General features: G+C 51.7%; 1 protein-coding gene across 1 annotated transcript in view; it reads right to left on the bottom strand.

Moving 5' to 3' along the window:
• LANCL3 (LanC like family member 3) overlaps nucleotides 1–13852 on the bottom strand; it is a 215961-nt gene that overhangs the window by 130968 nt on the left and 71141 nt on the right. The window contains exon 2 of the mRNA XM_078656120.1: nucleotides 12938–13061. Coding sequence (XP_078512246.1) covers nucleotides 12938–13061 — 124 coding nt within the window. The remainder of the gene's footprint in view (nucleotides 1–12937; nucleotides 13062–13852) is intronic.

Below are 13852 nucleotides of genomic sequence, written 5' to 3'. Positions count from 1 at the left end.
CCCCCATGTTCACGGGGAGGGTGGTGGTGGTGGTGGCGGTGGTGGAGGGTGGGGTGTGTGAGAGGCCCAAACTACAACTCCCAACAGGCCCCCATGTGCACGGGGAGGGTGGCGGTGGTGGAGGGTGGGGTGTGTGAGAGGCCCAAACTACAACTCCCAACAGGCCCCCATGTTCACGGGGAGGGTGGTGGTGGTGGTGGCGGTGGTGGAGGGTGGGGTGTGTGAGAGGCCCAAACTACAACTCCCAACAGGCCCCCATGTGCACGGGGAGGGTGGCGGTGGTGGTGGAGGGTGGGGTGTGTGCGACAGGAAACAGAAATGTCTACAAATCAATGTAACCATGTACTGTCCACATTACTGACCTGCTCGATCTTGTCCCTCAGGTGATCGTCAACTGACTGGGGAAAGCAGTACCCGGCCGCCAGCCTCGCCTCCCACACCTACAGGACTCTCTGCCGACGACGACACAGGCAGCTCCGGGGCGGAGGATGGAGCGGGACCAAGCACGCAGCCAGGGCCATCTGGCTCACAGGGACTCCCGGGACCGACCAACGTCGCATGTGTGACTCCCGCGGCACCCGTCTCTGTGATCTGCACAGTCCCCACCACCACCAGTACCACCAGTACCACCAGTACCACCACTACCACCACTACCACGAGCACCACGACTCCTGCCGGTGCCACCCAGCATGACCCAGCGCGCAACGCTGGTCCAACGGCCCCACACACAAGCAGGGTGAGTGGGCCACAAACACAGGCAACGGGACAACTGCCAAGCAGGCGACCCACACACCGCCGGTCAGAGGAGGGACAGCTACCCGAGCCAGTGGCACAGTCCCTACAAGCTCTTGCCAGGTGCCAGGCCTCATACGACCGGTCCCAGGCAAACGCTGATCGTGTTCACGAGGACTCAGTGGACAACACCAACAGCCTGCGCGAGATCTCTGGCATCCTTGGCCAGATGTTGGTGATCATGGGCCAGCAGGCAACGATGTGGAGGGAATGGGTTGCCCGGAACAACCCCCCCCCCCCTCCACCATGTGTGTCAGCGCCACCGCCACCGTCACCTCCGCCTCCCCCGTCGCCTCCGCCTCCGCCTCCACCGCCGCCACCACCACCTGAGCCCCTGGCGACGGATGTGGCCCATCACCAACCTGCCCTCCCAGCTGCCTCTGTACCACCTCCGAGACGGAGGGGGCGGCCGAGGCAGGAAGTTGCTGAGAGCAGTGTTGGAGCGCCAGGCACACGCTCCAAGAGGGGACGACCTTGACAATGCCACTGCCTGTGCCAGACATTCACCCTGCAAACCATCCTGTCCCACATAGACAATCATTGCCACTGGTCTGCTGGACTAGCCTGACACCCCCCAATGTGGTGTCAGCACGGACATTTCATCTGCCATTACCTACAACTCCAACTCCCTCCCTCCCACTTACTTGTATATATTCACCAGCACAAAAGCACAACCTGTCAATAAATTGCATTTACTCACACAATGATGTTTTGCCTCCATGTTTATTCACATGATTGCCATCAGATACAGACGTAAACAGGTACAGGGATCATAGTCGCACATGATCATGGCGCTGCGGGAGTGACCTAGAGAAAACCAGAGACAGCAAACACACGTCAGTAAAGAGATTCACACACATCACAACACAATGCACAGCAACATTACACAAACGACAACCATCACACAAGCATGGGATGGGAGCACACACATCATGGACACTCCTATGTCCAAAGACATGAAGACACACATGTGCAACCATCACAAACCACACCCAGCTGAATAACCCCATATCCACACAACACCAGAAAACATACATGAGGCATTGTCAACCGCCACTAGAGGTAGATACTCACATTCAAGGGAAGTAGCGATCAATGAGCTGGCGCCTCTGGTCCACACCTTCCTCCTCACCACTATCCTCATCAGTCGACATGGGTGGGATGGGAGGCCGAGGAACTCCTTCGTCTTCAGGGTCCAACAGCAGTTCAATGTCATTGCGTACTGCCAGGTTGTGGAGCATGCAGCAGGCAATCACGATCTTGCATACTTTTCCTGGTGAGTAAGGCAGTGCCCCTCCGGTCTTATCGAGGCACCGAAACCTAGACTTCAGCAGTCCAAAGGTACGTTCGATGACTCTCCGTGTCCTTCCATGTGCCTCATTGTACCGCATTTCACCCGCCGTCCTCGGATTACGTAGGGGACTGAGGAGCCAGGGCCGGTTTGGGTAAGCCGAGTCGCCTATGTAGGGGGATGACAGAGACAAACATCAGAACAAGATATGGTGGGTACCCCATGCAACACAGAGATCACAAGAGTCCCCACTGCACACTCACCAACAAGCCACGCTTGACCGGGTGGCAGATTTGCCATGAGTCGTGGGACATTGCTGGTTCGCATGATGTGGGCGTCATGTGCGGATCCAGGAAATCTTGCACACACATGGGAGATGATGTTGCTCGCCAGGCACACCACCTGCACGTTCAGCGAATGAAAGTGTTTCCGATTCCTGAACACTTGTTCGCGTGCCCGTGGTGGAATGAGCGCGATGTGCGTGCCATCAATTGAGCCCACAACGTGAGGTATGTGGCCCAGTGCATAGAAACCAGCTTTGACAGCTGGCAACTCTTCCGGACGTGGGAAATGTATGTACTCATCCTTGTACAGCATCATAGCTGTTAACACATCCCGAAGAACCGTGCTGAACATTGCCTGTGACATACCCCCGGCACCTCCAACTGTATACTGAAATGTGCCAGTAGCGAAGAAATGTAGTACCGCCATGACCTTTGCAGTGGGTGTAAACGAGCCAGGATACGTTCTACGTGGCTGCAGATGAGGAGCCAATTGAGCCACAAGCTCCAGCAACCGACGTCGATCCAGCCTGAATTTCCGAATCACCTCCTCGTCTACCATATCCTCCAGCTGAGTGTATGGGCGATGCACATTTGGAGCCCTCCTGTGTGGGAGAGAGATGTAACTTAGGTCAACGTACAAACGACGCATACGTGTACAACTCCATCACATGTGTACCTTACTGACATAACTCCAGTCGTCACCCTAATGTATCGTAGACACATCACAGACACTCATGCAACTGCATGCACACAAACGATAAGTTTACACACGCCATGTCATCAAGCACAAATGCCACCACCAATGATGATGTGCATACGGTAATGACATGCATGGTGACAGAACGTATAAATCACATACACGGAATGCATGTGTACCACCACCACTGTAGTCACCTCGACACAACAATAAACCGACAACAGATGCATGAATTGGCCACACAGCCGTGATGTACTGTGTAGTTGTGAAGATGTAACAACGTCTGTAGGGTCAAACCCGACGTCAACACGTACGAATGCACATCTGTTGGCCATTGTGTGCCGACCGATGTCCATTGTATGGACACACATGCTATATTGTATGACATATGACCTTTCACAATCACGCTCACATCCCTCATGACGCAACTGCACACAACACATCACGGTGCAGCGTCTGACAAGATCACATATTTGGCGCCGCCATGGCGGTGCTCAACTTCCGCTACTTCCCAAAGGCAGAATGCGGCCTGCGTCCCTCTTCCCATTGGCTGCATGTGCAGGGACCGTGACGGGCACACATCGGCAACCGCACGTGCAAGCTTCAGGCACGGATGCTTCAGTTGCAACAATGTACTATCACTGGCGCCTCCATGGCGGGGCACGTACACAGCGGGGGAGGTGCAGGCCTATACACCCTGCAGATGTACTCAATGGACATGCCAGTTCATGACCCCCCTTACAGTCACCTTGCATCATCCACCGTACACCGGCCGGAGCGGCCGGCCCATGAACAACCGCCGTGCCCGGCCATGAACACAACCGCCATGGCCGTGCCCGGCCATGAACAACCGCCGTGCCCGGCCATGAACACAACCGCCATGGCCGTGCCCGGCCATGAACAACCGCCGGTCCCGGCCATGGCGGTTGTGTTCATGGCCGGGCACGGCGGATGTTCATGGGCCGGCCGCTCCGGCCGGTGTACGGTGGATGATGCAAGGTGACTGTAAGGGGGGTCATGAACTGGCATGTCCATTGAGTACATCTGCAGGGTGTATAGGCCTGCACCTCCCCCGCTGTGTACGTGCCCCGCCATGGAGGCGCCAGTGATAGTACATTGTTGCAACTGAAGCATCCGTGCCTGAAGCTTGCACGTGCGGTTGCCGATGTGTGCCCGTCACGGTCCCTGCACATGCAGCCAATGGGAAGAGGGACGCTGGCCGCATACGGCCAATCGCAAGTAGCGGAAGCTGTGCACCGCAACAACAGGGCCAGTCATTGGCCCATTTCACGATCACGCTCCCAGGGCTGACCAATTGCTGGCGACGTATGCCACTGACACGTGCTGAGGGCCCTATATATGTGTCTTGGCCAACATGAAACTTCCTACCCTGGGGACCAGTGCTGCCTGTGACCATCACCTCGACCTGCTGCTGCTGCTGAGCTGACCACCGACTGCTGCCTGTGACCATCACCTCGACCTGCTGCTGCTGCTGAGCTGACCACCGACTGCTGCCTGTGACCATCACCTCGACCTGCTGCTGCTGCTGAGCTGACCACCGACTGCTGCTCTAGTGCCATACTCCGTGATCTTGCCATGTCGAGAGGCAAAGAGATCCGGTCTCGACCCTTCACCGCCGCGGAGCTTGATGTCCTCGTGGACGGTGTACTCCGCAACTATGGACGCCTCTACGGCGCACCGGGACGGGTGGTAAGTGCAGTGTGGGACATGTTGGTGTGCATGAGGGGGCCAAATGATCAGGCCTATTTATATCTTAGCTGTGTAGTGTGGGCTAGACATATGTTCCTGATTGTGCATGGCTGCTGACAGTAACGTCTTGCCCCTATGTGTGTGACAGGCCACCTGTCCACTGACTTAAACCCTTTTGTCTCCCATCATGGTAGGTCAAGCTGCACCTTCGCAAGGACCTGTGGAGGACCATAGCACGGGAAGTACGGGCATTGGGGGTGTGCAACAGACGACATACACACTGCCACAAACGCTGGGACGACATTTCCAGGCTGAGCAAGAATGTAGCGGAAGTAACACTGGGCCTGATTCCAAGGACGCCCCGTCTGGCCCGACGCTCCATGACCCCTCTCATGCACCGTATCATTGCAGTGACGCATCCTGAACTGGCCGAACGTCTGAGTGCCGATCAACAGCAAACTAGCGGTGAGCATACTGTCTGTGTAGGAAACTTGTGAGTGCTATGCATGTATTGGTGCACAGACACACCATTGAGTTCCGTGTTGCGTATGTATGCCTGTGATGGCATTTTGGTCCCATTGGGTGGTACTCATTTGACATCCAGGTCCGCCATGTTGACACGCCACTTGCTTAGTAGTTGAGTGTTAAAGCACATCCCCTAGTGGTCCATGTCCCCATGGCAGAAAATGTGAGGATGACTGGTAGGGGTGGGCCATGTGCAGGCTGAGGGCTCATGAACCTTTGTCTGCTATGTGATTTGGCTATCCTGTTCCTTCTGTACGTGAGTGTGCCCATGACTCACACATCTTTTCTGTGCATTTCAGCTTTGACAGAGGACACTCAGCCACAGACGGTGGAGAGTAGCCGAGGAAATGAGTCCGGCTCAGACTTCGCACACACGCAGACTGACACGGAGGAGGCCAGCGCCGGAGAGGGGGACAGGACCGTCCCTGAGGACTCGCATGTGGAGACACCATCGTCCTCCTCGTCGGACACTCTTGGTGAGCCTGCACTGTTGTCACAGACTGGGAGTGGGCACTCATCACCTTCTGTCGGAAGACAGCACACAGGGCCCACACTTCCGCCAACTGCACCATGTATTGTTCGTGGCCGAAGGAGTAGGGGGAGCAGAGTGGCGTTCGGTGCAGGCACCGCTGCCCCTGCCACGGTGAGCCAAAATGCACTGTGTGCTGAGGCCGTTGATCTGCTGCGACAGCTGTGTGTGGGTCAGACCAATATGACAAATGCTTTCCAGGATCATGATAGGAAGTTGGGGCAGGTGGTGGCATTCATGGAAGGGATGCATGGCGATCTTGCAGGTCTACACAGGACAGTGCAGTCATTGGCAAGCAGTATGTCGTCTGCAATAGTACAGTCGAATGAACAGGGTGCTACTTCTGTTTCCCCATCTACACCGCTGGATGTCTCAGGGGGTAGTGATTATTCAGAGCAGGACTCAAATACAGGTTATTGCACTAGAAGCAGCGTCAGACAGCACGTCAGGGCACGCAGGGCACAGACCCCATCCCCTAGATCAGCTAAATCTGTTCACGTAGACGACGTCAGATGCACTGGAGTACACACACAGGATCCACAAGTGTTGTTGGGGGACATGCCTTCCGGAGCTACACAGGCATTCAACACGAAAGGTACTCCGAAGGCAAGGGATACTCACATGTCCATGGACTGTTCCTTGGACAAGGCCAGTCAGAAGACAAAGGCACCTACTGAGAGCAGGGAGACTCCCAAGAGCAGGCCCACAGCAGAGGTAAGGGACACTCCCAAGGACAGTGAGAAGACTAAGGCACCTACTAAGAGCAGGGAGACTCCCAAGAGCAGGCCCACAGCAGAGGTAAGGGACACTCCCAAGGACAGTGAGAAGACTAAGGCACCTACTAAGAGCAGGGAGACTCCCAAGAGCAGGCCCACAGCAGAGGTAAGGGACACTCCCAAGGACAGTGAGAAGACTAAGGCACCTACTAAGAGCAGGGAGACTCCCAAGAGCAGGCCCACAGCAGAGGTAAGGGACACTCCCAAGGACAGTGAGAAGACTAAGGCACCTACTAAGAGCAGGGAGACTCCCAAGAGCAGGCCCACAGCAGTGGATAGGAACACTCCCAAGGACAGTGAGAAGACTAAGGCACCTACTAAGAGCAGGGAGACTCCCAAGAGCAGGCCCACAGCAGTGGATAGGAACACTCCCAAGGGCAGCGACACACACAGGGAGCAGGTGTCTGCTGGAGGCAGGTGCACCACAGACGACAAGTCTGCTGGCAGGAACAGGGCGGCGAGCAGGGCACAGGCTACATCCAGAGACAACACTCCACCTAAGGATAAGGCACATCCTACGGACAAGGCATCTAGCATGGACAATGGCGCAATCAAGGACAGGCATACTTCACCCCTGGCTGCACTGAGGCTGATGTTTTCTACTAAACGCCAAACTGATGTCTCCGCGGCGGAGTCCCCCCATACCTCCACTCCCATCCAGGCCAGTCAGAAGCAGAGGAGGGTGTCCCCTGTTGTTGCATCCCCCATTACACATCATTCCGAGTCCAGGCGGCAGGCACAGAGCAAACGACAAGCAGGCTCCAGCACGTCCCCCGAAACCAGATCCCCGGCAGCAGTTGCTCCACCTATACTGGGTGGTGATTCTTTGGAGTCCCCACCACTTGGCAGTCCTGTCCTGTCCAGGGTGCACTCACACCTCCCTAAGAAACGCAGACACACACCATTGACACCTGCAAACCCCGATTTGGCTCTAGGTGAGCTATCCCCAGCTCCCAGGCCCACCCTGCCTCCTGGCCCATACAGCCCTGTGGCTCATCATTTCAGTTGTCCCAGTGGCGCCGGTGCAGTTGACTCTCATGTATCAGATGGTGGCACAGTGTCAGTTGTGCCCTCTCCTGTTGCAGGTCCTGGCAGTGTATCTGGGTCTATGGCTCACGTGTCAGTTAGAAGATCTGTGGCTGTGTTGCACACTCCTGTTTCTGGTGCTGGCAGTCTGTCTGGGTCAGTGGCTCACGTGTCAGTGACTACATCTGTGGCTGTGTCTCACACTCCTGTTGCTGGTGCTGCCAGTGTGTCTGGGTCCGTGGCCCATGTGTGTGTCACTCGGGCTGTGGCTGTGTCTCACACTCCTGTTGCTGGTGCTGCCAGTGTGTCTGGGTCCGTGGCACATGTGTGTGTCACTCGGGCTGTGGCTGTGTCTCACACTCCTGTTGCTGGTGCTGCCAGTGTGTCTGGGTCCGTGGCCCATGTGTGTGTCACTCGGGCTGTGGCTGTGTCTCACACTCCTGTTGCTGGTGCTGCCAGTGTGTCTGGGTCCGTGGCCCATGTGTGTGTCACTCGGGCTGTGGCTGTGTCTCACACTCCTGTTGCTGGTGCTGCCAGTGTGTCCGAGGCAGGTAGTTCACGCAGTCCCCCCTGATTCTGTGATGTGACGTGCTGTACACTTCACTCAAATGTTAATTCACATGGTGTGTCCATTGAGAACTGCGTGGCACTCTTGTGGTCCCTGTGACGGGTTGGTAGGGACACGTAGTTGTGCTGCCTCTGATGTACCTGCTCTGTACTCTACAATGCCCTGTTGATGCTCTGATACTGCATGCTGCCCTCTCGTTACCTGCCTCTGATGTACCTGCTCTGTAATGCACAATGCCCTGTTGATGCTCTGATACTGCATGCTGCCCTCTCGTTACCTGCCTCTGATGTACCTGCTCTGTAATGCACAATGCCCTGTTGCTGTTCTGATACTGCATTCTGCCCTCTCATGTGCTGCCAGTGATGTGACTGTTCTGTGCAATGGACTGTTGATGCACTTAGCCCCTCTCACGTGCTGCCTCTGATGTACCTGCTCTGTAATGCACAATGCCCTGTTGATGCTCTGATACTGCATTCTGCCCTCTCGTTACCTGCCTATGATGTACCTGCTCTGTACTCTACATTGCCCTGTTGATGCTCTGATACTGCATACTGGCCTCTCGTTACCTGCCTCTGATGTACCTGCTCTGTAATGCACAATGCCCTGTTGATGCTCTGATACTGCATGCTGCCCTCTCGTTACCTGCCTCTGATGTACCTGCTCTGTAATGCACAATGCCCTGTTGGTGCTCTGATACTGCATTCTGCCCTCTCGTTACCTGCCTCTGATGTACCTGCTCTGTAATGCACAATGCCCTGTTGATGCTCTGATACTGCATTCTGCCCCTCTCACGTGCTGCCTCTGATGGAGCTGTTCTGTGCAATGGACTGTTGATGCACTTGGCCCCTCTCACGTGCTGCCTCTGATGGAGCTGTTCTGTGCAATGGACTGTTGATGCACTTGGCCCCTCTCATATGTTGCCTCTGTACCTGCTCTGTTGGCCACACTGCCCTGTTGCTGTTCTGATACTGCATTCTGCCCTCTCATGTGCTGCCAGTGATGTGACTGTTCTGTGCAATGGACTGTTGATGCACTTGGCCCCTCTCACGTGCTGCCTCTGATGGAGCTGTTCTGTGCAATGGACTGTTGATGCACTTGGCCCCTCTCACGTGCTGCCTCTGATGGAGCTGTTCTGTGCAATGGACTGTTGATGCACTTTGCCCCTCTCATATGTTGCCTCTGATGTACCTGCTCTGTTGGCCACACTGCCCTGTTGCTGTTCTGATACTGCATTCTGCCCTCTCATGTGCTGCCAGTGATGTGACTGTTCTGTGCAATGGACTGTTGATGCACTTGGCCCCTCTCACGTGCTGCCTCTGATGGAGCTGTTCTGTGCAATGGACTGTTGATGCACTTGGCCCCTCTCACGTGCTGCCTCTGATGGAGCTGTTCTGTGCAATGGACTGTTGATGCACTTGGCCCCTCTCACGTGCTGCCTCTGATGGAGCTGTTCTGTGCAATGGACTGTTGATGCACTTGGCCCCTCTCACGTGCTGCCTCTGATGGAGCTGTTCTGTGCAATGGACTGTTGATGCACTTAGCCCCTCTCACGTGCTGCCTCTGATGTACCTGCTCTGTAATGCACAATGCCCTGTTGATGCTCTGATACTGCATTCTGCCCTCTCGTTACCTGCCTATGATGTACCTGCTCTGTACTCTACATTGCCCTGTTGATGCTCTGATACTGCATACTGGCCTCTCGTTACCTGCCTCTGATGTACCTGCTCTGTAATGCACAATGCCCTGTTGATGCTCTGATACTGCATGCTGCCCTCTCGTTACCTGCCTCTGATGTACCTGCTCTGTAATGCACAATGCCCTGTTGATGCTCTGATACTGCATGCTGCCCTCTCGTTACCTGCTATGTTGTACCTGCTCTGGTGCCCACTTTGCCCATGTTCACGCATACACTGTGATTTGACCCCTATTATTTGACAATAAAGGTAGTCTATCAAGTCTCGTGGTCTGTCGTTGTCATTCCTGCTTGCGTCCTGCTAATGTGTATTCGTATATGCTTCTCATCAGTGGTTTCGGTAACATGACACTCCCCCTCCCTACGTCACGTCCCTTGCTGGTATTCCCCTCCAGACAGCCAATGGTTTGTACCTTACCTGCGTCGTCGTCCATAGTAGGCCATGACTAGGACGTGGTGGATCGCGAAGAGCATCGGGAAAGCGTGTAGCGCCGGGTCCATGGTGGTGGTCAGCTTGCGGTGGGTATCTCGGCTGTGTCACCTATGTTCGCTGTGGGGATTCCGCCGTGTTAAGACAGGTTGTTTTTCCGCAGCGGTTTTATGTGTGTTTTCCGCCATCTTGATTTGGGGGACGGTCTTCGACGTCAGTGCGTACGGCGGAGCGTTTGGATGTGTTCCGTCCGCCGCGTGGTCGTGTGTAGTTGGCCGGCGGAGCGTGTTTTTCCGTCGCGGACGGAAATTTGACACGTTTTCCTATCCTGATATGGCGGACGGAGTATCCGCGGCAGGCGGACACGGAAAAGGCTTTTTCCGCCTACTCCAGGGCCGCGGTGGCTCTTCCGTCCGCCATCCTGATCGACCCCTAAATATTTAGGCCTCAAGCGCACACCATGTTCACTTACCTCAAATGGTAACAATATTGTTATTTGACAAATATATTAGATTATGACATAGAGTCAAACGACATGCCGAAGGCCAGACCAATAAGTCAAAGGACCTGCATACCGACTGTTCCCTAGTCTAAATTAAACAATCTATTTACTAACCTATTACTTCTACCAGCTATTGTTCTTTTTTGTAGTCGTGATTCTTGTACAAATTGGTCTAGAATGCATTTGGGGGCTACTAAGAAAGCTTCCAGTCGCAAGGAAACCTCCCTTTTATAGCATCATACAGAGATCAGAGTCAAATTCAACAAGAGAGAGGAGTTAGAGAAAAAAACAGAAAGAGAAGGCAAAAAATACATGATAACACAAGCATGGATGACAAAAAAGAGACAGAGCCAATGAGAGATTTTGCATAAATTGTATTCACTATGCAAAAGTTCAATTTATGACCTAATTGAAACTAATAAAACAGAAGAAAATAACCAAAGGGACACTAAGGGCCAGATGTACGACAATTCCATTTTGCGAGTCGCAAATTGCGAGTCACAATTTGCGACTCACAAAATGGAATGTACAACAGTGTCTCAGACACTGTTTGCGATTCCTAATGGGGTCGCAAATTGCATGCCTTATTAATATTCATGAGGTAGGTGCAATTTGCGACCCCATTGGGAATGGCTGGCATTCCCAGGGATGGTGGCCTGCTGGGGTCAGCAGACCACCATGTCTGTGACTGCTTTTGAAATACGGCTTTTTTTTAAAAATGCAGTTCGTTTTCCTTAAAGGAAAACGGGATGCATTTAAAAAGAAAAATGAAACTTTTCTATTTCATTTTTTAAGGGCAGGCAGTGGTCCCTGGGACCACTGCCTGCTCTTAAAAAAAAAATTTCGCACTCATTCACAAATGGAAGGGGTCACATGAGGACCCCTTCTCATTTGCGAGTGGCTTACCACCTACTAAAAGTAGGTGGAAAACTGTGAGTATTTTGCGCAAATGCGGTTGCAAAAAAATGGTACATACCATTTGGACTTGATATTAGGAAGAGACACCCTTGGCACCTCTCTACCTAATAGCGAGTCGCAAACCCTATTTTGCAAGTCGGTAATTGGTTACAGAGTCGCAAAATAGTGTTTGTACATGGGCCAGACCAATTCTGCAGTCGCAAACGGACCGATTTCCCGTTTGCAACCGCAAAATATGCTCATACATCTGGCCCTAAATACTGAAATTCCATGATGCCGCATCCATCCAAGAATGGACAGTGTGGAGATCAGAGAAGCAACAAAGATGTTCTGCTTCATGGGATGAGGTCAGTTCCTCAATGACACCCATGTGATCCTGAGTACCTCACTAGGTTGATCTATGTTATGTTTTATTTCATTTTAGCACTATTCCCTGAGGGATAAATGTGGTTTACTGCTTCAGATTACCAGGTGTGTGTGTAACTGAGTAATTGCTAAGCTGTCTGAAACCTGAACTTGTGAGCTAGTCATGATATCTGAGGCCCAAATGTGTAACTTGCACGCTTCATCAGGGATACGTCAGATATCTGAGATACATGGACCAGTCGATTCTATTAAACCTTAAGGACAGCTTTGCTGTTCAAAGCCAAAGCATGTATTGCATGTGTTACATGAGGACTGAGTCAATTGTGTGCCTGGGCCTGTATGTTTTGTGATGCCAGGAATATAATGTTGCTGTCTGAAAGCTAACGGTATGTAAGAGCTGAGCAATTTGAAGGTTACTTTCCAGTCCAAAGTTAATACTCATACGATTTGTGTAATCTAACTGTTCCAGAGTGAGGCACAAGCCTGTACATCATTCCTTGTCACCTGAGCGGTAGCTTGGATATACGATGCCTGAGCCTGTAAATTAAAGGCCTCCTGGAGACCATATATTATTTCTCTATGTAACCTGTAAATTTGTGTCACCATATTCCCCTCTTTTTTTGGGGGGGCAGGGGGAGTGGAACTAAGAGGTAGAGCGAAAGAACACAGTTAACATTTGGGCATTGAACAACATTTCTTTGATATTAGAAGTACCAACTTGACAAAGAAGTACCCACTTGAAATATCCAGTGTTTGTCCACGTTTAAGGTCGATCATATGAAAAAAGGACACATTATAGCTTATAATTTATATGATGGATTTCTACTCACCAAGATATTCTGTTCCATAGTAAGAGTACATGAGAGGAAATGGCTTCCTCTTTTTCTTTGAATACTGTTTTCCAGATTCTACGATAGCCTGGCATATCGATTTAATCTGTACAGGGGTCAGTACCTACAAAAAAGAAGAAGATACCATTAGACGCATATAGTAGGTTCAATGTTTCTTGGAGCAACTGCATTAATACAAAAGCTGACCACATATAGCTAAATGAAGAGAACAGTTTCAAAAGGAAGTACAAGTCACATGAAAATCAAGAAGTAGTAGAGAGCATAAAGTGCAATTATTGTTTTAAATGCCTCAGTTAAATTGTAGGCTTGTAGTCTTTCAAGAAAATATAACAAACATTCACAATATCGTGAGATTATTCCTTGAAATCTCACTCAATCTAATGTTTAGTGTATCTTAGTTCAAATATAGGTGTCTTTTAGTTTAAAAAAGCAAAACAGTCCCAGTTGGTCAAAATGTGTAAGTCTTGTTTGGATGCAGTTGAAAGTCATAACAGATCTAAAGTAGGGTTTTTCAAAGGGTAGCTTGTGAACTACTGGTAGCTCTCCAGGTACCTGTAAGTAGCTTTTGTAGTGCAGCCTAGTTAACTAAATTACAAGCTATTGCTTGGTTGAATTCATATATTTATATCAAAATTGAAAAGCATTTATTCGAAACGGAAATGTGTATATTTTCAGATCTCATGAATTTGTGTTTGGAGAAAAATTATTGAATTTCCAAAATATATTTAATGCTGATATTTGGGTGAAAAATCAAACAGTGTTGGGGAGACGTATAACTAATATTATTAACCTGGTTCCCGGGGCATTGTAGCTATGGCTATTATGTATGACCCATGTAGAGGCATTCCACATTAACAAAGCATTTTAACGTTCCTTTCAGCAACCGTGCCTGAT

Source organism: Lissotriton helveticus, chromosome 8, assembly GCF_964261635.1.
Source record: "Lissotriton helveticus chromosome 8, aLisHel1.1, whole genome shotgun sequence".
NCBI classification, from domain to species: Eukaryota; Metazoa; Chordata; class Amphibia; order Caudata; family Salamandridae; genus Lissotriton; species Lissotriton helveticus.
This window is presented reverse-complemented; position numbering and strand designations above follow the sequence as displayed.